This window comes from Haliotis cracherodii, unplaced genomic scaffold (genome assembly GCF_022045235.1).
Source record: "Haliotis cracherodii isolate W230 unplaced genomic scaffold, xgHalCrac1.p SCAF_9, whole genome shotgun sequence".
In the NCBI taxonomy this organism is placed as follows: Eukaryota; Metazoa; Mollusca; class Gastropoda; order Lepetellida; family Haliotidae; genus Haliotis; species Haliotis cracherodii.
This window is the reverse complement of record NW_027266343.1, coordinates 17,301,573-17,328,438: the sequence shown is the minus strand read 5'-3', so window position 1 is coordinate 17,328,438 and position 26,866 is coordinate 17,301,573. Positions and strand designations below refer to the sequence as shown.

General features: G+C 40.7%; 2 protein-coding genes across 2 annotated transcripts; both read left to right on the top strand.

The window, feature by feature from the left end:
* The first annotated feature begins 1,446 nt into the window (after positions 1-1,446).
* Positions 1,447-6,876, top strand: LOC139451771 (uncharacterized). The gene is made up of 6 exons (XM_071233081.1): positions 1,447-1,615; positions 3,858-3,931; positions 4,527-4,640; positions 5,084-5,158; positions 5,266-5,407; positions 6,761-6,876. Exons 1-6 carry the CDS (start codon positions 1,447-1,449, stop codon positions 6,874-6,876), a joined length of 690 nt encoding a protein of 229 aa, XP_071089182.1.
* A 10,218-nt stretch (positions 6,877-17,094) lies between these two features.
* LOC139452573 (uncharacterized) lies at positions 17,095-18,720 on the top strand. The gene has a single exon (XM_071234096.1). It carries the CDS (start codon positions 17,605-17,607, stop codon positions 18,277-18,279), a length of 675 nt encoding a protein of 224 aa, XP_071090197.1. The 5' UTR covers positions 17,095-17,604; the 3' UTR covers positions 18,280-18,720.
* The last annotated feature ends 8,146 nt before the right edge of the window (positions 18,721-26,866 follow it).

Here is a 26,866-nt window from a genome sequence, read left to right as displayed (position 1 = left end):
TTGCTTAACTCAATCAAGCATGACGCCGTCCATCCAAACTGGATCCCTTGTGAACCATACAAATATACAACGTCACTCATAACAATAGTGAGTTCGTTATGTACAATGTACGTAAATTATATATGATATTATATAGGACTTAAATCGGGGATTTTGTAACAGTTCGTTGTATCCGTTTGTTCACTATCCGTGTTCGTTATATCCGTGTTCCACTGTGCAATGTATTACAAAATTCACTAGATTTACAAATCAATATAAATTACTGCACAACAGTTACAATGACAGTACACAAGGGACTGGTAGTAATATCATGACGGTGATGGGTGTCAAATACAAAAATATAGTAGTGACAACAAAAGTCAGAGATAATAATGTATTCACCCATCGGCGATAGTGGTCAATCTTCCGAGAAAGGACATCTTCACACAAAAACTGGTCTTGGTGTAACGAAATGTGTGATAGATACGTGAGGCACGTTTTTGTCCCCTTATATGCAGTCTAACTAGCTTCTGGAAATTTATACACAGTGAAAACACATCACAAAATATTTCACATGTTTCTATAACTTTCAGTCCACGGTATTCTGGAAGTTTACACATCACACCAGCATACTTCCTGACAAGTACTTAATTTAAATAGTACTACATTCCTGACAACTAATCATTGTCCAAATACAATGTAATATAGAGAGAATAATGTCTATCATAAAAAAGTTTTTTGAAAGCCTTATAAGGGACTTGAAATGTGTACCCTTGATAAAAACAACTTTTAAGCAAAAGTCTCGTGACGCTCTTTGATTATAGGCAGAAAGAGCAAGCTCGAAAGTTTCGAAATGTAGACAACAACGGCTAGAGCTGCTGGGCGTAAAATTAAATATTAGAAAGTTAACGAAATTCAAGTCCCGTTTGTCTTTAGAACTATCACTCGAATTCAAGCAAACCCTTTGAGAATCTACATGGTGTTAATTCCGCTTGTTCTAAATATTCTGTGTGAATATAAGAAAGAAACGTAAGAAACAAAGAAATCAAATTCATCATATTAAAACATATAAAATGATATGTGCTGAGCTGGAGAATAAATGAGTGAGCTGGCTTTAACTCCGCTTTGAACACTATTCCAGATATCACGAGGAAAGCCCAAAGTGATTCAGGTCTCAAATATTTACCACTTTGGTGAATCCCATGAGCACGGGTATGGTACTGACAAACCTAAAAACATAATGGGTTTCGAACCCAAGATCATAGGCGAATTGTTCAGCGAATAACGTTGCGACTAGGACAAACGTGTCCCCTTAGAGGAACAGATAGCATTAAACAAGATACTAAATAATTACACATGCGCAGACGAAACCCAGGCAGACGGTTAACTGGTTTGTGGTGGTCCAAACAGCTTTGTGGATTTGAAAGATATTACAACACGCAGTCAACCATAGAGAAGACAGCGCGGATGATTGGTGAATTCAGAAAGGGGTGTGTAGAGGGATTTTTGGAGTGGGTGTATATACGTTATCAGACGTGGACATCAGTTTCCACTGGCAACCTGCATAGAAGACAACAGACCAAGAAGACAACAGACCAAGAGAAATCCCCTAGACACCGGCGACACGATGACCAAGGTAGGCTTCGAGAAACCTTTTTCTTGTTCTGGTATGTTCCTGCACTCGCCTGCATATTCTTTTAAGTGCAGCTATCAAATTAGCAAGGGCTACCTCGGCAATATATCGGTAGTGGTATATATAAAATATGGAACTGTTTGTCCTCTCGTCACTTCTATTTTGTAAAGGTTTTCTGTGAAGTTTACCTATTTGATGTATCAAAATATGTAGCATAGGAACATATGTCACAAGTAAAATAGGGAATTGCATAAACATCATTTCTCTCTCTGATGCATTATATTTGGAAATATTTTCTAAATGTCTACCAGAAATCGTTATCAAACCTTTACTAAAGCCGTGACTGTTGTATCCCTGATCAAACAACTTTTAAGCAGGAGCTGCTCAACGATTTTTGAAGTCTTCATAGAAAAGAGCACGCCGATTGCACCTAAAAAAACCCGGAGCTGCTGGAATATTGCTCGAAATAAAGGGAATAGTTTTTGTCCCTCTGAATCTTTATGCATAGATCTATTCATGAAACGGATGAGGCGGTTTCACTGGTTTCTTTTATTTCTAGCTCATGTGGGTAAATCCTGGAAGGGAATTGACTATGTGACCATTATTTATCAGATCATCAACATACCTTGAGACCCGTGACGATTCCGGGATAGAATAGGTCTTCAGCAACCTATGCTTGCCGTAAAAGGCGACTATGCTTGTCGTAAAAGGCGACGAACGGTATCGGGTGGTCAGGCTCGCTGACTTGGTTGATACATGTCATCGGTCCCAATTGCGTGGATCGATGCTCATGATATCAATCACTGGATTGTCTGGTCCAGACTCGATTATTTACAGACCGCCGTCATATACCTGGAATATTGCTGAGTGCGGCGTTAAACAAACAACAAACCAAACAAACAAACAAACATACCTTGAAGCGTAAATTAAGGTTCTTGGCCGAATTCCCTTTTTAATTTTTTTTAATCTGAGCATAAATTCCGTTCCAATCAAGAAGGGGACAGAAGAAGTATAGATATAACTATATCTACGTTCACCAACTTGGTAATTAGTGAGACATAGATCAAGAAATAAACTTTTCCATTGAATTTGTCATGTGAGGTTCCTTTCTGGGATTGCAAAATAATCGAGTCAATACTTTAAAGTTTTGAGAATCCACAAAATATGAATTCCACTTGATTATGTTTAATCCCTTAGACAGGGGTTTGGTTGTACGTTTGCTGGATCCAGCAATATATCTCGTAAGGAATTTTTTTTGAGCTTTGGAATTTAATACAAAAGAGAAATGGACATGTCATCATGTTTTAGAGTCAATCAAAAGTTGATAGTTCTGAAGCATGGTTTTGAATATATTTCTTTAACGTTTTCTTTACTTATAAGCAGCAGAAGCCAAGTATTTGTACACAGTAGACGTAATTCAAAATAAACGTTTTCAGTTTCAACAAAATCAGTATATGCGCGACCCTTGAAGATCCGGGGTAGAATAGGTCTTCAGCAACCCATGCTGGCCGTAAAAGCGAATATGCTTGTCCTAAGAGGCGACTAACGGGATCGGGTGTTCAGGGTCCCGTTCCACAAAGCGATCTTAGCGCTACGACTGCCGTAAGTCTATGTTAAAGTATGGGAGTTACGATCCACTTAGCGCTAAGATCTCTTTGTGGAACGGGGCCCAGGTTCCCTGATTGGTTGATCGTATCCCAATTGCGTGGATCGATGCTGATGATTTCAATCACTGGATTATCGGGCCCAGAGCCGGAATATTGCTGAGTGCGGCGTTAAACAACAAACAAAACAAAACAAAAAAAGTATATGCGCTTTCGTGTCACTGGATTTTCTCGTCCGTCATTGGATTGTCTGGTCCTTCATTGGATTGTCTGGTTTGTTTACAGGGCGCCGTCGCATGACAGAGGGCCCTTTTCGCGAACACATGGTGTCACTACTGATTTTCGGTGATCCATTCCTATAGTTTTGCCTTTTACGCATAAAGGAATCTGTGGACACTGATTTTTCTTCTGCTGACTTTGTATATCTCTCTGTAAAATCTGAAGGAAAAGCGGCACAAACAGCATGTCTCGCCCCAGAAAATAAAATGTTCTAACAACATACCGTTTTAGTCAAGACAGCAGCCGGACAGAACCACGTGTGTGGATGGATGGTTGTGGTATGCCTTCCTAAGTAGTCATATAACACTACAGATAACCACGTTGTTGCCACTGTTTTCAACTTTTTTTTCTTATTTCCGTTTTACAGATGCTGATGCTGTCTATTTTGGTTTCAATTTTCTTCAGTGCATGTTTGTGTGACTCTACTGGGAAAAACGTAAGTATAATTTGTTTTATATGGTTGTGAGCTTGACATTTGTGCTCTCGTTCAGATGTGCAATAATAATAATAATAATAATATTATTATTATTATTATTATTATTATGATGATGATGATGATGCTCTCGTTCAGATGTGCAATAATAATATCATTGTTATTATTATTATTATTATTATTATTATCATGCTCTCGTTCAGATGTTTAATACTATCATTATTATTATTATTATCATTATTATTATTTTTTTTATTATTATTATCATTTCGAGGTCTACGTTAAACTTACCTACATCCACCATCTATCTGATATTAGGGCCATTGATTGGGTATAATTGTTCAATTAATGAGTGTGTGAGTATGGTTTTACGCCGCTTTTAGCAATATTCCAGCAATATCACGGCGGGGGACACCAGAAATGGGCTTCAAACATTGTACCCATGTCGGGAATCGAACCCGGGTCTTCGGCGTGACGAGCGAACACTTTAACCACTAGGCTACCCGACCGCCCCGTTCAATTAATACATTATCTGTGCCCATAAAATTAAGTTTGTTGTCATAGTGATGTTTCAGGTCCATATTGTCTTGCCTTTTAGGAGTGCACAGTAGAACGACTTGAACCTACAATAGAAGCAGAGACATGCGGCGGATGCACAACCATCCGATTCACCAACGGAACACTCATTGAGATACAGTTTTTCACAAACGAGGTACATGATCCATACATGTTCTGTACACCTTGTCTATTAACAATGAAAAGTTGAGAAGTAACTTATTTAAAAAGAAAGCTACCGTAAAGCTGTGTTTCAGTTGCAAGGGAGACGGGGTTTTGGAAAGGAGGGGGTGCAGTTCACATACAACATGAATTCATGCAAAGGAAATTGCGAAACAATCAGCGTTTCGTGGATGTGTAATTTCTGGAACATATATCAGGGACCGACAATTGGACATTATGGAGTAGATGGGGGTGGGGGTTCATAGGCCTAATATCTGGTTTGAAGCTGTTCGAGCAGTCCCTTAGTTCGAGCACCCCCCACCTCCCCACCCCCACCCCCACCCCCACCCCACACACAAACACACACCGGATCCGAGTACTTAGTGATTATTCAATACTCACCAGTTTGTGATCAAAAATATTATTTGATACTCTCAGACGATGACTGTGGCCCAGGTAGGAGATGACACCAACTCATGCTACGTACAACGCCTGACTCTGATGCCAAAAGGGGTAAGTTACACACTCAGTGATATCCTGTTTCCAAAATTTAACCAGTAATTTCGCCAATCAATTAAAAAGCAAAATATGTTTTGGCAAATTATTTTCATTTGCCACAGATTGATTATGCCGAGACTACTTTGACTGAGGTTGCTGTGGATGCTGATGAAGATAAATCTGCCGCAATCCAAGCTCTTGTTCCCGAGTGCCAAGGTCGGAACATCAGAATCTTGGAGGAGGCAACCGAAGAACCTAACACAAGTACGTGGATTAAGCCGTTATATTGTGTATGTCACATTGGGCACGAAAGAGTCGGTATTGGTGTACGATTAATTAATAGAATAACAAAATCCAAATTATGAAACGTTGATTCTTAACCATCTTCTTTACTTTCATTACTGGGGGCCACAAACGTAATGTTGTAACCAAAATATGCATGTTTGAACAGCAAAACTAATTCATAAACGGGTATATAATATATTATTCTATTGTATTTCAATCGAAATTTGAAGCCTAATGGTAGATCGTCCGCCCGGAGAGCGGAAGGTGCGGTGTTCGAACCCCAGACACGTCATTACAAAAGACGTTAAAAGATGGTACTTGTTGTTACCCTGTCTGGCTCTCGGCATAATGGGGCTAAAACAAGGACTGGTCGGCTCGGAGTCAGTATTCTGTGTCTGAGTGGGGTATTCATGTTAAACTGCGGCATCTTATCACTCACGGTATTCTTGAACATCTATATATCTTATCCTTCCTCAGTACTGCAACTTCTAAATGCCCCTCAAAGAAGTTGTTCATCCATATATCCTATCCTTACTCAGTACTCCAACTTCTTAATGCCTCTCAAAGAAGTTGTTCATCCATATATCCTATCCTTACTCAGTACTCCAACTTCTAAATGCCCCTCAAAGAAGTTGTTCATCCATATATCCTATCCTTACTCAGTACTCCAACTTCTTAATGCCTCTCAAAGAAGTTGTTCATCCATATATCCTATCCTTTCTCAGTACGCCAACTTCTAAATGCCCCTCAAAGAAGTTGTTCATCCATATATCCTATCCTTACTCAGTACTCCAACTTCTTAATGCCTCTCAAAGAAGTTGTTCATCCATATATCCTATCCTTACTCAGTACTCCAACTTCTAAATGCCCCTCAAAGAAGTTGTTCATCCATATATCCTATCCTTACTCAGTACTCCAACTTCTAAATGCCTCTCAAAGCAGTTGTTCATCCATAGATCTTATCCTTTCTCAGTACTCCAACTTCTAAATGCCTCTCAAAGAAGTTGTTCATCCATAGATCTTATCCTTTCTCAGTACGCCAACTTTCTAAATGCCTCTCAAAGAAGTTGTTCATCCATAGATCTTATCCTTTCTCAGTACGCCAACTTCTAAATGCCTCTCAAAGAAGTTGTTCATCCATAGATCTTATCCTTTCTCAGTACGCCAACTTCTAAATGCCCCTCAAAGAAGTTGTTCATCCATATATCCTATCCTTACTCAGTACTCCAACTTCTAAATGCCTCTCAAAGAAGGAAGAAATACTAATCAGTCCACATTATTTTTTATTACCTCAGATTTCAGTTTCATTCATAAAACATTTTTTCTTTGCAGGAAGAAAGAAGAGAAGCTGCTCATATTATTTTCGCTGTACACAGGTGTTTCGTTTTGGGTTTGGGTGGTACAGTTACTGTAGATATGTGTATATTTGCAGACCTTTTTGGGGTTAATAGAAATAGATTGAATAACATTATGACCATTTTGTTATGTTCTATGTTTGTCTCCATTCAATGACTACAAAAATACATAATAATTTCCTGGTAGGTGTAAAATTGTATTATCCAGTCGAGTTCTATTGACATTTGCAAATTATAATATTTTAGTCCATACTAATTAAACTAGGTGTTTTGACAATGCGAAATTAAGAAGACTGTCTGGAATAGTTTTGCGAATATGTTTTTAATTGAATAAATATTCATCATAGACAAAGAGTATTGTCGTTGTTGTGTTGAGGGTACAATCACTACTATGTCGTCTCTGTGTTTTTGGGTGCCAAGCAGTTACCCAAACGTATTTCCGTTTCCGTGTCGCCATTGTCAGTTGACGACCTTTCTCTGCCACTTGCATGGTCGTGGGGGATTCCAGCATTGAGGGGGATGATGACGTTTGCTCCTACTTACCTACATAAACATTCATGTACCAGTGCACTTGCATATAAGTATTAACACAACACATGGTATGATACCATGAAAAAACTATAAAAAAAGACTATACTAAACTCTTAAGACCATCTCTTAACACTAAACTACTTAGGCAGTACAGGTTTATTCGGAGTGAGTAACTGGAATGACCGAGGTTCGTCTCGACAAACCCACTGTGAGATGTGCACCACTCTCCTAACGATGAAACCGCCTCGAACCAAGTGCTCGGGCGTGACCCGCTTTTGTCACATGTCCAGATACATCCTCTTGATTTCTTACAAACCATATCAGACCGTACCTTGACTCCCTGTTTGTGATCGGAAAGTACCGGTAAGTCATCCCATATAGATTCCTTTCCTGATCGATGTACTGCCTATCTCACTATTAATACGGGGCGGTCGGGTAGCCCAGTGGTTAAAGCGTTCGCTCATCACGACGAAGACCCGGGTTCGATTCCCGACATCCGTACAATGTGTGAAACCCATTTCATTAATACCTATAAAAGAAAAGGTGAATATGCCCATATGCCAAATATACTTACATGCCAGGGAATAGGAGAAAAGATCCAGTGTTACTTCGTATAATCACAAAGTACATACATCACATATCGTATCAAGACACAGTAAATAATTAAGTAGGCGGTGAGGTAGTCTAGTTGTTTAAGTGTTGGCTTTTCACGCCGAAGACCCCATTTCGATTCCCGACATGGGTATAATGTGTGAAGCCCATTTCTGGTGTCCCCCGCCATGATTTTGCTGGAGTATTGCTAACAGCGGCGTAAAACAATCCTCACTCACATAATTAAGTAATCATGATTGTTCAATGTCCAATGTCAATGCACATGGCCAAATATGGCACCACCATTCACGAAAGTTCACATGTCTCTGGTCCTAATCGGATCCACTGACCCTTTCCTAGTCCCGAAAGGTCCTTGCATTAGTGGTACGTGTCGGTGTTTGTGTCGAACGCCGTCAAGGGTGTGCGTGGCCACTGTTACTACGTAAATTGTAATAAAAAGGTAAATTGTAATACTTGCAGCAAATTGTAATAATTTTGACGTAATAAAAATTGACGTAAATTGTAATAATCTCAACTTGTGATAAAATGTAATAACTTTTTACGTAAATTGTAATAATCTTATATGTTTAGTGTCAAAGGCGTTAAATGACTAGAACCTATCCTTGTCAGGGTTGGTACAGGGTTTATCCTACAATCGTCATTAAAGTATGGGTGTGGGGGGGGGGGGGGGGGGGGGGGATTGAGGTCGTTATCGTACATTGTTGTATAATTATATGTATATATATAAACGCATTTGAATTTCATTTCTATGGTTGTCCAGAAGAGGATTAATTACTAGAATGAACTTAGTTCAACATAGAAAGACAGGTATAGGGTGCCGAGTTTAATGATCTGAGAATACTCTTCGTATAAGGTCAAAGAGAATATTTACGTTAGTGACAAAACCATTTTCATTATAGATTTTCCATCCTTTCAGTTTTGATCAAAAGATATATATTTCAGCAATAATTGATTGCAACAAATTTATTATACATTCTGATGCTCTTTGAAACTCAACAAGACATGCCCGAAGATACCGGATATTATTTGTGTATGCTTTGAATTATGATTTCGTGCCGTTATCATGTTGGATTCTGTTTTTGTTGATGGGGCAAGGAGTGATTATCCCAGCAAAAGTTGTCAGTAAGTTGTTGTTAGTTGTTCATGACATATGAAAGGAATCCAGACAGTTACATTTATTCATTTATTTCATTAAATATACTTCTTCCTATAAAAGGAAATATTTTATGTTATATTAATGATCCATATGTTAATCATACATTGCTACAAATATTGCATAAGTTAACATGGTTTGCATTTATTTATTATTATTTCTTTATTTGTGAGAAGTTCACAGAGATCGAGAATACACAATATCCAATAGTATATGCAATGTAGGTAAAGAATATCTACGCCCCTCTTTTGATATTAATAAAAACATTGTATATAATGTTATGTATTAAGTATTCTCCTTTCCCATGCATGGGAAATCTATGCTGAATTTGCTGACGGCTGGGTTTTTTCCTTTGACATTGCACAGGAGATCTGTCACTCATTTGTTGTATTTGAATTCTTCGTCAAAATATAATGTATCAATACGAATGAATTGTCTCGTTTGTTTCAAGGAAACGGTCATGTGCTCCTTATCAAATTAAGTAAACCTCCAATGCAAATCGACATAATTTCAGGATCCGTTGCACAGAGGTCTCTTCGGTAACTCGTTACTCAATGTTATTGCAATGGACTCCTAGCTGAGCTAATTGTAATTCATCATTTTAAACCCGAGGATGGATCTATCTTTCAGTCATAAATTTCGATGTGTACAGTTGCTAGAGTATCATTCTAACAATACAGACATGACACAAGCTGCACGTAAAATAATTGATAAAGGTAGTCCTTGGGGGTTCACATACGTACATGTACATCGCCCAGGGCATTGTCATTATTTGCTTAACATCCTCCGAGGCAAGGTTAAAAAATTTGAAACTTGAATAATAATAAATTTGATATTATGTATATGAACATGTATAAATCAGCTTGAACACAGACTACTGCAGAATGACATGTCATCCATTTGCTAGTTTAGTTTAGTTTAAACATATTTTATTCACAGAACAAAATGAGAATTGTATTGGGGACAAGTTCTTGCAACTTAGTAAACCCCTCTCCGCATAAAATATGTACAAATATACAGTTGCAAGATAAATAAATTTGCTTCAGTCAGTAAAAGTCAGACTTTCCACATTTATACATCAATATATTTGTGTAAGTTTGTTACGTTATAATTATTCCATTGTGTATATTACTACCTACTTTACCAATTGAAATATGATTCCATTAACTTAAATATGAATAATTATGATGAAAATCGTCAATAGGATATATTACAATTAAGTACAAAACACACAGAGTATTTCTCAAATAAATAAGAAAACTAAGTTCATTCTAGTAATTGATCCTCTTCTGGACAACCATAGAAATGAAATTCAAATGCGTTTATATATACATATAATTATACAACAATGTACGATAACGACCTCAATCCTCCCCAACACCCATACTTTAATGACGATTGTAGGATAAACCCTGTACCAACCCTGACAAGGATAGGTTCTAGTCATTTAACGCCTTTGACAATAAACATATAAGATTATTACAATTTACGTAAAAAGTTATTACATTTTATCACAAGTTGAGATTATTACAATTTACGTCAATTTTGATTACAATTTGCGTATTACAATTTACGTCAAGTTTTATTACAATTTACGTTGTTATTACAATGTACGTCAAAATTATTACAATTTGCTGCAAGTATTACAATTTACCTATTTATTACAATTTACGTCGTAACAGTCACAACGGAAAGATGAACGTCCGAATACATGCTTCTCGCATCACAATGAATTATTCATTGTTGAGACATCGAAGGTAGAGTGGAAACCTGCAGACTGCGGGAGTGTTCAGTTTATTGTCCGGGGATGTACATGCACTGTACATACATCTTGTCCCGTGACGATTCCGGGGTAGAATTGGTCTTCAGCAACCAATGCTTGTCGTAAGAGTCGACTAACGGGATCGGGCGGTAAGTCTCGCTGACGTTGTTGATTCATGTAAACGTATTGCAATTGCGTAGATCGATGCTGATGATGTCAGTCACTGGATTGACTGGTCGAGACTCGATTTGATAACAGACCGCCGTCATATAGCTGGAATATTGCTGAGTGTGGCGTTAAACAAAGAAACAAAAATACATCTTAGAGGAGGGGGAACAGCATCTGCAGATATAGAGTTCTGCAGTGCGTTGACAGATTTGATTACCCCGAGTGGCTTGTGGTATGTTCAGCGACGGCGGTCGTGGGACAGTGTTTGTGACCCACACCCGGAGATTAACCAGATGAAAGATTTGGTGTGGACATGTCGAAAGCGGGGCAAGTACTCGACTTTCCATTCCACTCATTGGAATGGGTTCCGACCATAAACCACGACCAACGTGTTAGTTGTACAATGCGAAGTAGAGAAAGCATTTACACATGTAGAATACTGAAAAATTCAAGTAAGTCTTCTTCCCGTGAAAACATCATTATGTGATCAATACATAGTATTCTGCAATATGTTTTTATTGTTGTTGTTTGTTTGCTTGTTGTTTAACCCCGCACTCAGCAACATTTCAGCTATATGACGGCGGTCCTATCAATGGACTGGTTATGCCGAGCCAGTGCGTTATCTTTTTTAGTACAGATTCTACCCAATATCCTTTACATTTTGCATATTCTTCTTCTGCATGACCAGTCGATTGATAGGACCGGGCCATCCTACCACCTGTCGAGGCGAAGTAAGGGTCGAAGTGGTGTATTTGGCAAAGGAACGCTATTCCTGGATCCAGTGCCCTCAACTACCAGAATGCCTTCCTCCACCGAAACAGGGGCGCAACCCACGACAAACGGGTTGCCCAATTCTGTCGCCTCTTGCAATTTTTAAGGATATAACGTGTTTTGATCCTCATCATAAACATTAAAATATGTTTAAATACAACGAACTACGAGTTATTGCTGCTACTTACTGTATACTTTGTCACGATATGTCTGAAATATTGCCGATGTGACGGTAAATTGAAACCACCATCAGCGGATCCTGACCTCTAAGGGACGCAACTCTATATATCATAATCGAGAACGTTGGCAGAATTCTAAAACTGTTGAAAGCTCCGTAAAAGTCACTCACACGGACATCGTGGATGTCCCAAAACAAACGTCGCTACAGCTACTCTAGATCTGCCAGGGTAGATTGTAGGTAACAGCTACTCTAGATCTGCCAGGGTAGATTGTGGGTAACAGCTACTCTAGATCGGTCAGGGTAGATTGTGGGTAACAGCTACTCTATATCTGCCAGGGTAGATTGTGGGTAACAGCTACTCTAGATCTGCCAGGGTAGATTGTGGGTAAAAGCTACTCTAGATCTGCCAGGTTAGATTGTGGGTAACAGCTACTCTAGATCTGTCAGGGTAGATTGTGGGTAACAGCTACTCTAGCACTGCCAGGGTAGAGTGTGGGTAACAGCTACTCTAGATCTACCAGGGTAGATTATTGGTAACAGATGCTCTAGATCTGCCAAGGTAGATTGTTGGTAACAGCTGTTCTAGATCTGCCAAGGTAGAATGTGGGTAATAGCTACTCTAGGTCTGCCAGGGTAGATTGTGGGTAACAGCTACTCTAGATCTGCCAGGGTAGATTGTGGGTTATAGCTACTCGAGATCTGCCAGTGTAGATTGTGGGTAACAGCTACTGTAGATCTGCCAGGGTAGATTGTGGAATGTTAGAGATAACTTATTCTTTTAAAAAAAAAAAATTAAAGAAAGCCTCCTTGATAAAAGATACAGGCAGACTACAACTCGTCAACATTGTATGTAGTTGGCTACAGTGTCATTTATAGCACACGGCATGATACCGCAAAGGCTTGATGACGTTTTTTTCTTCTTTCTATCTAAATCTTCGTCAACTGTTTAATTTATAGCAGATGATATTTTTACCGACCGCCTCCGTCGTTTATGGAAGAGCATCTGCCTGGAGAGCCATTCGTCAGCTCCCATTCGTGATTTGAGTCCACTTGCGATATTTACAAATTTGATTGTGACAGACCAAAATAGAAAATGCGCCAGTAAAGAAATATATTAAACATGTCATTTTCATACAGATAAATAGAATATTATTTTGTTTTGAAATATTAGAATTTGTTAAGTGGACATGTATCTATAGAGATAGCTGAAATTGCGCATTCTTATTTTATACGGTATTCACGGATCATGTCAAAACAACAGAATTTAAGTGGATGTGAGCTTAGCTGTCTTTTGACATGTCAATCAAATGTTAGTTTATATTAATAAAAATGTATATATAAATGTGACTTTGTCAAACATTGCTCTGGGTATTAATTTAATGAATACAGTATAGCACTGACATATATGGAGACAACCCACTTTCATAACTAGAGCATAACAATAACAATTTTGCTTTATTAGCATATTAACGGGTGGAAATGTGTGGATGGATTATAAACATCAATATTAGGGCAGCGGTAATATATTTATAACGCATTTAATCGCTATTAATTTGGGTGATTTACTGTTTCTCTGAGATACCCGTACACACGATCCTCTGCGTTATGCCAGATCCGGGTCACATACCTTTATAACATTAACAAAAGATAACTAAAAACAAAAAAATACAAATTGCTAAAAAAACCTCAATTCCTCAATAAACATTCACAACTATATGATGGTTGGTAAACCCCAAATCCTAAATCCTAACATATATCATATTCGAACAAAATGGGGGCACGGGTGGCCCGGTCGTCTAAGGCGCCGCGATTCGCTGTGCAGAGTTGCGTCCCTTAGGCACGCCAGAAACCTATGATTGTGGGTTCGAATCCCGGTTCGCCCCAATTATGTTTCTAGGTTTGTCAGCACCATACCCGTGCTCGTGGGTTTCACTGAAGTGGTAAACGTCTGAGACCTGCATCACTTCGGGCTTTCCTCCCACATGAAGCTGACACGCCTTGATATTACTGGAATACTGTTAAAAACGGCGTTAAACCCAACTCACTCACTCGAACAAAATAATTCGATATATGTAAAAGAAAACTGTCGCATAAAAGGAAGCTATCGTAAACAAGATCAGCACTGAATACTTACAGACATAGTAACACAAAACTTACTGTAATCAATATTAAATGGCCCAATGAGTGACGTACATATATTCTGGTTTATTAAACCCGGAAGAGATTATGTTACACGCACACAATGTATTCAGTTAAATACCAACTGTACCAAAGCTATTTATTTTATATCCAGCACGTTAGTTTTAACTCAGCGACACGTCTTTACATAAGTTGATAACATTGTAATATTCCTGTCATAATACCTTAAATTTGAAAGCCGCACAAAGCAACATGCCACCTGTCTGACGGCTGATCGTACATAATCGAGACTTGAGTCAAACCAGTAATTGATATTTTAAGCAACGATCCACGCGGTCGAGACACGATGATACGAAATCAACCAAGTTACCGAGTCTGACCATCCAGTCGCCTCTTACGACCGAGTCTGACCATTAAGTCGCCTCTTACGACCGTGTCTGACCATTAAGTCTCCTCTTACGACCGAGTCTGACCATTAAGTCGCCTCTTACGACCGAGTCTGACCATTCAGTCGCCTCTTACGACCGAGTCTGACCATTCAGACGCCTCTTACGACCGAGTCTGACCATTAAGTCGCCTCTTACGACCGAGTCTGACCATTAAGTCGCCTCTTACGACCGAGTCTGACCATTAAGTCGCCTCTTACGACCGAGTCTGACCATTAAGTCGCCTCTTACGAAGTGTCTGACCATTAAGTCGCCTCTTACGACCGTGACTGACCATTCAGTCGCCTTTTACGGCCGAGTCTGACCACTAAGTCGCCTCTTACGGCCGAGTCTGACCACTAAGTCGCCTCTTACGACCGAGTCTGGCCATTAAGTCGCCACTTACGACCGAGTCTGGCCATTAAGTCGCCTCTTTCGACCGAGTCTGGCCATTCAGTCGCCTCTTACAACCGAGTCTGAACATTCAGTCACCTCTTACGGCCGAGTCTGGCCATTAAGTCGCCTCTTACGGCCGAGTCTGGCCATTCAGTCGCCTCTTACAACCGAGTCGGAACATTCAGTCACCTCTTACGACCGAGTCTGGCCATTAAGTCGCCTCTTTCGACCGAGTCTGGCCATTCAGTCGCCTCTTACAACCGAGTCTGAACATTCAGTCGCCTCTTACGACCGAGTCTGACCATTAAGTCACCTCTTACGGCCGAGTCTGACCATTTAGTCGCCTTTTACGGCCGAGTCTGGCCATTCAGTCACCTCTTACGGCCGAGTCTGACCATTCAGTCGCCTCTTACAACCGAGTCTGAACATTCAGTCGCCTCTTACGGCCGAGTCTACACATGCAGTCGCCTCTTACAACCGAGTCTGACCATTCAGTCGCCTCTCACGGCCGAGTCTACACATTCAGTCGCTGACCACTAAGTGGCAAATTACTTAAAACCGAAAACCAACTTCGTCCTGTCTTATTTTAATAATTATCTTATTTAACAAATGCCATCAGACGACACCCCCCACCCGAACCCTATCCCCCACCCCACACACCCCACCCCCAAAAGTAAAAGGCAATACTACAGCACCTGGTAAATACATGTACCAAGGTTGGATGAAAAATCTTTCACGGTTGTCAAGTTATGCTCCGGAAACGAAATACGGACGGACGAACGCGCTGACAGACCTGGTGATGACAACTGAGAATTAATGAGTTGAATGGCTTGCCAAATATACATTTGTACAAAAGAATATATTTATATCAGAGAGGTTTAATACTTGTACAACAGGAATAATCGTAACGCCAACATCAATTTTACTATACGACGCGACCGCCTCCGTGGTCTAATGGTAGGGCGTCCGCCCGGAGAGCGGAAGGTCCGGGGTTCGATCCCCGGCCGCGTCATACAAAAGACGTTAAATGATGGTACTTGTTGTTACCCTGTCTGGCGCTCGGCATTATGTGGCTAAAACAAGGACTGGTCGGCTCGGAGTCAGTATACTGTGTCTGAGTGGGGTATTCATGTTAAATTGTGGCATGGTATGTCAGTGAGCTAGCACTATACATCGGCATCAGTCCGGACTAGTACAAGCAGCCACACAAACACACACACGTACACACACACGTACATGCACATGCAATAATCTTGGACGCGACGTTAAAAACCATTTCATCTCACTACTATACGACGCGGGTACAATATGAATTCTGATCGTTCTTGTTGCATTGGTTGTAGTTCTCGTGTTCAGACGCCAATGTGGAAACCCTCGAGAGAGTCACGAGTCTCCACTCGGTTTGTTCCGGAATGGCAGAGGTTGATCACGAATGTCCTGAGAGCGGAGGGTCGGTTGTTCGATCTCCGAACTTACAACCAGATTCATACCAAAAGACGTTAACAGATGGTGCTTGTTGTTACCCTATCTGGTGCTCGACATTAAGGGGCTAAAACAAGGACTGGTCGGCTCGGAGTCTGTATACTGTGTCTGAGTGGGGTATTCATGTTAAACTGCGGGATAGTATCTCAGTTAGCTGGCACTATAATACCGGCATTAGCCGAGACTAGTACATACACATACGTACATAAATGTGATAACCTTGAACGCGACGTTAAACCCCCATTTCATCTCATCTCACATCATGTTATTTCTCTTAGTGCTATTTGCTAAATGCGGCGTAAAACCAAACTCACTCACTCCCAGTTCTATTTCCCCTCGTTTCCCGCTAAGCTGAGGCTACTTTGGCTCTGCAGTAAACATCGCGTACATACAGGTATAGCTTACAAGTAAGGCATGCGAAACACGAGCTTCCCCTGCGCGTGGCGCCGTCTCACTGTGGCGTATTACTCAGTAATTAGTGGAATCTCTAACGCCAAGAGATAACATAATCTCATACGCCCAAAACAGCGATATATAATCATGTTATTATGAAATCCCAGTATCAAATATGAACGTTGTTTTCATATTTATCAGCATGTCAAAAGGTATCGCTGTATTTAGAATCTTAACGGACGGCGTAATGGAAGATAACTGACATGTAACTGGTTTGTCTTCAAAGGCCAAGGCTAAACCGGTGAAAGACAGTATGACCTATCGTACCTTCGAATTAAACTTCAATTGCTACAACGCCCGAGTACTGGCGCAGAAGCAAGGACACACCTGGAGATAAAAGTGTCGTCTGCTCCTCAAACATCAGACGACATTTTAAACAAGTGAGTAAACCGGTTGAGCATTTTGCGCAACTTACAAAAAGGGTTTATTTACACATATCCGTGCTGCACGATAGAGATAACAGTGACTAATGAAGAAAACGTCTGCCTGCGAAGATCTCCTTGTTTAGCCCATGCATGGTATTGTCGAGATATACCTCTCCAACGCCCGAAGCGTTATTTCAACTCATATCCATCGGACTGTTTAAACAACACTATAAAGACGAGTGTTGGTCTGTGTCAGGAGCTGCCCCTAAGCCAAAGCTTTCGGTGATATAGACCGGCGTACTGCCTTCGAAGCAAAACGCGTGCACATCTGTCTGGTGTGTATTTCACATTAAATATCAACCAGCAAAGCTAACGGCAGCAACATGGCGATGCAGGAGGATATCGAGCTACCGTATCTGACTGATGGATACCTGGGCAAGCAAATGAAGTTTGACAGCTATGGATTAATCACAGTTTCCCACCCTGATCCCTTTATCAAAATGGATTCGGATCGAGTCGAGATAATCATCGGAACATCAGAAAAGATTCGAATGACGACGAAAATGATTTCCATGGGGACGAAGAAGGAGTGTAATGAATATAGCCTTGTCAGAATTCAAGGTCCCAATTTCTGCTTTCTTCTCCGGCCACCAGTTCAAGGATTCTATAAATTCCAAATCTACGCCCTCCCGTCGGGCGAGGCTGGACCTCAGATGCAAGGAGTCATCAACTATGTTGTCTATTGTCCAGGGCTGGCCGCCGATGTCCAGCCTTTCCCGAAACAGTACCCTCAGTGGAAAGATGGCTGTTACCTCTTCGAGCCCTACAGCATCCCCAAAGGTACCAGAGAGCCTGTTGGGTTCAAGGTCTACGTTCCAAAGGCCAAAGACGTGCAGGTGAAGGTGGGAAATGATTGGAATCCGCTTGAACAGACCGAGCCAGGTACATTTGAAGGCACTGTGGACCTTAGTAATAATTACCCCCCAAATACTTTGGCGAAACTCAATGTTAAATATATGGGGAATAACTACAATACATTGTTGGAATATAAACTTTGAACTTTCAACATTCACTGTTCCTTGTTGGGCTGTGCCCGTTTTACGGATTTTCACGAATTATTTTTTTGGAGTGTTTTTAGTTTTTTCTCACAATTGCTTGTGTTACACAAATTGCCGCACTTCTTCATGGGATGGAAGGTCTCATTTGCAACGGATGTATGGGCACAAAGACATTCTGATATTTTCCACTTGATGCTGTGACTTTTCTCGAACAGTATCCCTCTCTCGAAGTATACCGTGGGTACGACAAAAAATGTTTTACAGATTATCATTGAATGTTTAATATTCCAATATTTCGGATTACTGCAGGTCTTGATTCTGAAATCAGGTACGGGTTTATTGTGTGTATGATAATTTAATAAGGCTCTGTCAGCTAACATATCAAATGTAAATCTCCACCTTTTACACAATATATTTGCATAATATTCTTTTTAATCATACTGTTCGAACTGATTTGTTCCAAACGGAATAAAATTTTGCATAAAAAGCTTTTTTGTAAATTATGTTTACGCATGGGATTTTCACACCTCGTTATAAGTGGTACTGACGTGTCAGCAGGCCTGAAGACTATGTGCGTCATACCAAAAGACAAAGATGGTACTTGTTGTTACCCTGTGTGGTGCTCGGCATTAAAGGGACAAAACTCACGGTATTGTGTCTCGGCACGTCGAAATGATCTTTCGACATTTCACCTCATGCGATGAACTGGTTTGCCTGGGCCAGAGTATTCACATGCAGCCGTACTGCAGCTGGGATGTTACCGACTACGGTAAAACAACAGCATCCCCTCACTGAGCTAAGCAGTTAAGCGTTCGCTCGTTACGCCAAAGGCTCGTGTTCGATTCCCCACATGGGTACAATATGTAAAGCCAATCATATGCAATATTTTACAGCTGAGATCTATGAATGAAGTTTTGATCGTAAGATTGTGATTTATTTATAGACTGTATATTGTTCGATACCCGGCTGCGTCATACCAAAATATGGTATTTGTTGTTACCCTGCCTGGCGCTTGGCATTAAGGGGCTAAAACAAGGTCTGGTCGACTCGGAATATCTTTTGCACTTTTTTTCTCAATATAATCTCCATTCACCTCAAAACACTTATTCCATCTGTCCTACAAGCTTTTAATACCACTTTTATAGAAAAGAAATCCGCAGATTGGCCCTCTAACCACAGCCTTTATGTCGTCCTCGTCATCCTGGAAGCGTCTACCACGTAGGGAAGATTTCAAAGCGTTTGCTCGTCACGCCGAAAACCCGGGTTCGATTCCCGACATGGGTACAATGTATGAAGCCCATATCTGGTGCCCCCCGCCGTGATATTGCTTGAATATTACTAAAAGCGGCGTAAAACCATACTAACTCACTCACTCATACATCTTTCATGTCGCAACAGATTGATGCTTCATGAACCTATAGTTTTCCTTAAAACTTTTTATTTATTTTAATAATATGAACCTATACTTGCCAAACAGCAAAGCATACAATTCTAGAAACACCACACCTTAAAAAAGTAGTATCGCTCAAAATCCCCAGTTAAATTCTCTTTTATCTACCCTCTTTCGATGTTGAATCAACACTGAACTGAAAAAAAACCCAAAGTGGCTTTATTCAAGATTTAGGCAAGGAATACGGACTTTTGTGTGCTAAGCTATTCATCAATGGTTTGTGATGCAGGCACAGCAGGGACCACGTGAAACCCAGCAAGGAGGTAGTTACACGGCAGCCGTGACCTTTGAACCTTGCATACAAGTATTTGTATGTCTCTGACTAGCTAAAAGGTCATCAGTACACGCATCACGTACTTGTCTAAAGCGCTTTATTTGCACTTGTGCTGGGATGCAGAGAAACACATGCGAGGTATTGTCAGTGCGGAACGCTTGGAACTGCAGATTCTCTGTAAGTTGGGACTGCGTTTCAGTTGGCGCACATATTTATCTCGGTGGATTGTAACAAGCTTACCATTGTTGATAGAGGTCTATTCGCAATAATTGTCAGTCCTTACGTTTGGGGCAAGGGAAATCTGAGGCACAGACACTTTCGGTTCATGGTTACGTCCCTTCGTCGTACATTGACTGAAGAAATTGTCTGGTCCAAATTCGAATGTTTACAGACCGCCGTCATATAGCTGGAAGTTTTTGCTGAATGCGGCGTTGAACAACAAACAAACAAAAACAATGATTGAACGATCGTGGATTCTAATACCAGATTCGTCCTGATGACGACCCCTGGCCTGCTTACAGGTAACGACCCGTGAAGATCCGGGGTAGAATAGGTCTTCAGCAACCCATGTTTGCCGTAAAAGGCGGCTGTGCTTGTCGTAAGAGGCGACTAACGGGATCGAGTGGTCAGGCTCGCTGACTTGGTTGATGCATGTCATCGATATCCCAAGTGCATCAACCAAGTCAGCGACCCTGACCACCCGATCTCGTTAGTCGCCTTTAAGAACAAGCATTGGTTGCTGAAGACCTATTCTACCCCGGACCTTCACGGGTCCAAAATGTACGTAAATGGTTGACCTCATTCTGTTTATACGCCCACAGAGAGATAGACAACGTGCATAAGAGAGCAGGCAGGTTCTCTTTGGGTGTCCAGAAGGATACAGCTATCTAGGCCCCGTTCCACAAAGCGATCTTATCGCTACGATTGTCGTAATTCTTTGTTAAAGCAAGGGAATTACGATCGCCTTAGCGCTAAGATCGCTTTGTGGAACAGGTCCCTGAGCAGTACGAGGAGAAATGGGACGGACATCGTGCCTAAGAAAACAAGAATACAGGGTTTTAGATGGTTCCACAAGGTCACCAGATGTAAAAGAATGACTCCCCATAAGTGAGTTAAAATTTAACGTCACATCAACATTATTTCAGCCATAAAGCGACGACTCCCATTAGCTTCATGACATGGGTAAAACACGAAAAAAAATCTTTTTTAACAAACAGTTACTGAAACAATGTTAGTTCATGTCGTCATCGACACGCCTGGCACTGTCGATAACATCATGTTTGGTTTATAAAGATTGAACGAAACGCATGGTTTCGGAACGACCCCTCTGGAAAAACGACCTCGAGGGGGCCCTTCTGCAATAAAATAGAATCTGATATACACTTTCTCCTAGAATGCCATTTCTATGCCGGTTTTTTAAATGGCGTGAAAGAACAATCTCTGCCTACCAATCACATTCTATTTGTAACTAATATACTTGTATTTAATGTTAAAAACCCGCTTTCTAAAAGAATATTTCTTTTTATGATTAGAGGTAGACTTTACAGATGCAAGCAAGTTTGTTAAACTCTGACCATTCACACGTATATACCTATGTATGTGATTTTATTGTTTTAAATGATTTTTGATGTACATATGCTATAAATGTTAGTGTCTCGTTTGTTTGCTATTTAACGCCGCACTGTAAATAATCGAGTCTGGACCAGACAATCGAGTGATTAATATCATGAGCATCGATCCACGCAATTGGGATACAATGACATGCATCAACAAAGTCAGCAAGCCTTACCACCCGATCCCGTTAGTCGCCTCTTGCGACAAGCATGGGTTGCTGAAGACCTATTCTACCCCATCATGAACATCTCGATTCAGACTCGATTATTTACAGGCCGCCGTCATATAGCTGAAATATTGCTGAGTGCGGCGTTAAACAACAAACCAACCAACAAACATTCACTGCATTTATCAAACATACTTTTTTGTGTCATTATGTCCAAAGTGCACAAAAATGATGTCTACTTTGTGTGTTTGAGCAGCAAGGTGCAGCATACCATAAATTCCCGGGCCGGGCCCTTTGTCCTCAATGCTATCTACAAATAACCAGTCACTTTACACGCCAACGCGTCGCCGCAACTTCCTTATGCATGTGTCTGTGGGTCGATGATCTTGTACCGCGTTATGTAATACATCTAGATTCGGCATCTAGATTGCCGGTGTGACATTGAAAATGGACCCGCGTTGAAAAGTGACCCGGGAGTCAGTATTCAACGTTGAAAACATACCCGGTCTCAGTTTTCAACAGACCAGGGTCAGTTTTCAACAGTTGAAAAGTGACCCTGTGAGCTTACCAAGTCGTTAAATAGTGACCCGGGCCTCGCGTTGAAAAGTGACTCCGTTGAATTATGACTTGTGGTTTATTCTGCTTTCCAGAAGACTTTGGCAACATGTCTAAATTGGTGCAAATATTTACCAGTGTGTTCGGGATGAGGGTTGGAGGTGACACGCATTTATAGGCATGTGTTAACGTATACATAATATTACAAATTGCCATGGTTCCTGGCTTTAGAAATGGTCGTCACGATATGGCTAAAATATTGCCGATGTGACGTGAAGCATTAACTCACTCACTCACTTTAGAAATGTCCAAAAATGTGTGTGCACGTACAGCTGTCTAGTGACTGCCTGTGCGTACGCTTGCACGTGTGTTATGTTTGTTTGATTGGGTTTTACGTGGCTTTGGGTAGTATTTCAATCATAACACCACGGTGGTTACAATGGGGCACCAGTCTTCGGGCTGAGCGAAAGTGGCCCGGTGGGAGCATGTGTGTTACATACAGCAAGTATGTGGGTGCAGGGTAGTATTATATATGTATGTATGAATGTATGTATGTATGTGTGTGTGTGTGTGTGTGTGTGTGTGTGTGTGTGTGAGAGAGAGAGAGAGAGAGAGAGAGAGAGAGAGAGAGAGAGAGAGAGAGAGAGAGAGAGAGAGAGAGAGAGCACTGTGTCCTGAATGGTTGAAGTTGATTATCCGAAGGTATTATATCTACAATCTGGAAGCTAGATAGACGTCCCCACGCATAAAATGTTCATGGTGGTGTTAGGAATAGCGTTTAATGATTATTTTTTCGAAGTGTTAACGTGATGTCAAGTATATTTCAGTACAAGCATATATAAATGTTGTGATTTGAAGTCATTCTATTATTATATTGATGCAAATATATATTGTGTTGACACGCAAGTTGGTATATTTACATACAAACTTCAACCCCGTAATATTTCAAAATATGAAATCCCACTTCACAAACGAATAAACGATATTGTGAGAAGTTAGTATCAATAAGATTAGTTAAAAAACTATAACATTAAAAGCACCATTCGCATTCGATGCGTGGGGACGTTTTCGGTGGAATTCAATAGAAACCATAAGTCTAATGCATGACAAAGGTCTGAAAGGGAAGACTGCAAGTGTTACCAGCTACCAAAAGGACGTGCCCACAACGTTGTAAGAACGTTACTTTGTTTAAGCAACGTGACGTTGTCGTAGTGTTGCTACAACGTTTTTAAGCAGCCAATAAGTCGAACGTTGCACTGACGTTGCATGGTTCCACAGGAACGTTCTTGTAACATTACTGGGCGTCTACATAGTAACCAAATAGTAACCTACGTATGCAACGTTGCCTGGACCCCCATGTGTTTACTGGGATATTAGCATCTCTGTTGGAAGGGTGGATCACATCATCGTCATCATCTAATTAGGAATAACAACGGTTTATACAAGGCGGGTGAAGCAAATCAGAAATACATAGTTTTGTATTATAAACCCTAGAAGTTTCTGATCACATATGCTACAATGGCCACTACCATCATTTGCAACGTGAAACAAAAGTGCAGGCAGAGTGATGGACGTTACCAGACTCGCCAACAGCAAAATACCAAGTTTGTTTTCAAAAGATTAAACTTTTTTACTATACTGAACAACAAAAGTTCCTGTGACATTGAATAAGACTTAATGCAAAGTTATGTTTTTACCAAATCTGAAACAATCTCGGTTTGCAGCAGATCAAATACTCAGGTATGTGTTCAAATGGTTTAATTTGCCATACTGACTTCAGAAGATGCGTGATTTCATGAAAAACATGAACATGCCAAAATGTCAATTTTCAAATCAATAGCGTGTGTGTCCACCTCTGGTTGCGATACAAGCAACACATCTTCGTCTCATGAAATGGACCAGGCGTCCTGTGGGATATCTGTCCATATCTGCTGGAGCAGGTTTCGAAGTTCCTGGACTGTCTATGGAGCACGTGTTGACGTCGAATGCGCCGATCCATTTCATCCCACATGTGCTCGATTAGTGAGAGATCAGGGAATGATTGACGTAATGTTCACCTCGACGTCGGTACACTCGAATCCGTCCATCGCTGTGGCTGAGGTGAAAACGAGACTCGTCGGTGAATAGAACTGGTCCCCACAGCATGGCCGTCCAGTGTAGACGCTGTCTGCACCACTATAGACGTACTTGGGTTGGTGTCCTGTCAAAATGGGACGTCTGGCGGGTCTTCAGGCGACAATCCCTGCACATCTGAGGCGACGACGTACGGTTTGTGAAGATATTCGTCGAAGGCCAGGGATGCTTCTTGCAGTCACTTTTGCTGGCTGGAATCGATTTCGTAGATGTGTTGTTCGAATCCAGTTGTCTTGTCGATTATTGGTTACGCGTGGCCTGCTACTCCGCGGATGGTCTCTGACTGCATTCGTCTGTTGCCAACACTCCCATAATCACCAAATGGTGTTTCTGTGGACGTTAAATTGTCTTGCAACATCACGTGTACTCGATCCTGCATACCAATGGCTCGCATACGCTCATTTTCGGACAGGCGTGGCATTTTTAAATGTTGAATAATTGCGTAATTTTGTTGTTTCTCTGAGTGGTTGTTGTCAGCACGCTGCTAAACAATGCATATGGAATCCCGTTAACGCACATGTTTTAATACCCATTCTTGGGTAGTGAAATGCATGGGGCTTGCATAAAAGTCAACTTTTGCATGGAATGCATGCTTTTCTGTAGCAGTTGCGTTTTGTGACTTGATTCCATACATGTACTACAATGATGAAAACCAAACTTTACTTGTTTGAAAAAAAATACACTAAAATATTGGTGTCACAGGAACTTTTGTTGTTGAGTATAGTTTTTAAAATGTCAAACACGCAATAGATCACACAAATGTAAAGCTCAAAGACATATCTGCATACTATGGGTATTTCAAGATAAGAAAGCTGAAAACCTATCCAAAAGGGCAATGTTCTATTACGTCAGTGAACTGCTTCCGTATCGGTGTGGCAATGAAGGCAACTCTTCGAAAAAACACAAAATCAATGAGATTGAGCTCGTTTAAAATATAGAAGCCTGTTTTGATTATGAAAAGTGGTATGCACGATTAAATGAAAAGAAACCAAACCAGCACTTTTTCAAAAACTTCAGTAAACTGTAGTTTACTGTAACATCTGTGAATTTTGCCGAATTGAAAAATGCTGATGAATTTTGGAAATGTGGACGTTATCAAATGCTTTGAGCCTAAAACACTTGTTGTAAGTAGATAACGACGAGCATTCTCTACCACATTAAGCGATTCTATACAATACAATGGAGAATACCCATATACTAGTACCTCTTCTAGATTATCTAACAAGACCACGCACCAGTACGCGCCAGCTGGGTTCAGATGGATGCTGTTCAATGTGGGTTCGACCTGTGACCTACAGATCTAGCCCCCGGTGATTTCCACTTGTCCCCTAAATTGAAAAAGCACCAGCAATTGACGACAACAATTGACGGCTGGATTTTATATCGGGCATTTATGATTGGAAAAACAACAACAGATGAAACAAGTGTGTGAAACTGGAATGGTACTATGTTGAAAAATAATTGTAACTTTAACCAGAATTTCAACTTTAAGTTATAGAGGCTCAAAACGTTTTGATAGCAGCTCGTAAAAGTACTTTGTTTATTAATTAAATCTTAACAAAAATAAAGATTGAAAGGTAGCTAGATTTCTGGTTGTATAGATTTATAGGTTTGGTAAATCCTGAATCTGGATTTTTCCCGTTTTAATAAAACATGAAACGCCCCCACCTTTACGCACACAGAAACACCCGGATAAAGACACTTAAAGGATTTTATCGATTATAAAATTCGATCTTTCTATTTACACTAGAAGTCACAATTCAACGGAGTCACTTTTCAACATGAGGCCCGGGTCACTATTTAACGACTTGGTAAGCTCAAAGGGTCACTTTTCAACTGTTGAAAACTGACCCTGGTCTGTTGAAAACTGAGACCGGGTATGTTTTCAACGTTGAATACTGACTCCCGGGTCACTTTTCAACGCGGGTCCATTTTCAATGTCACACCGGCAGCGGCCGCCGCATCGCCATCGACTACTTCGACAAGTCCCGTTGTGCGTCCTGTCCCCTGAATATCATCCTGTGGACCTGTACTATGCTTATCGTAAGAGGCGATTAACGGGATCGGGTGATCAGGCTCGCTGACTTGGTTGATGCACGTGCGCTGCACACGCTGCTAAATATAGCCGGTAACCTAACTTCCCATCCGCTGTCGTGTTGTGACCACGTGATCTAAACTCAATGATGCTGTTCATGACGTTTTCCACGTTGGTGAAACCCACTAGCACAGGAATGCTGTTGACAAGTCTAGAAGCATGGTCCGATTTAGTCTGTCTGACAGACCCCGCTACAAATATATCAAATACAGCCCATGCAAGTCTATAATGTTTGGCAGATTACTGCAGTTTCTGAGCAGTCTCTGGGCTCCTTTTTATCATATTTTTATTAAGATAATT

Bases quoted from the DNA above. Each gene is read 5' to 3' on its own strand.
- LOC139451771 (XM_071233081.1), top strand. From the start codon at position 1,447: ATGATTGGTGAATTCAGAAAGGGGTGTGTAGAGGGATTTTTGGAGTGG. The intron at 1,616-3,857 runs GTAGGCTTCGAG...TTATTTCCGTTT, and splicing joins CCGGCGACACGATGACCAAG to TACAGATGCTGATGCTGTCT. The intron at 4,641-5,083 runs GTACATGATCCA...TGATACTCTCAG, and splicing joins TACAGTTTTTCACAAACGAG to ACGATGACTGTGGCCCAGGT.
- LOC139452573 (XM_071234096.1), top strand. From the start codon at position 17,605: ATGGCGATGCAGGAGGATATCGAGCTACCGTATCTGACTGATGGATAC.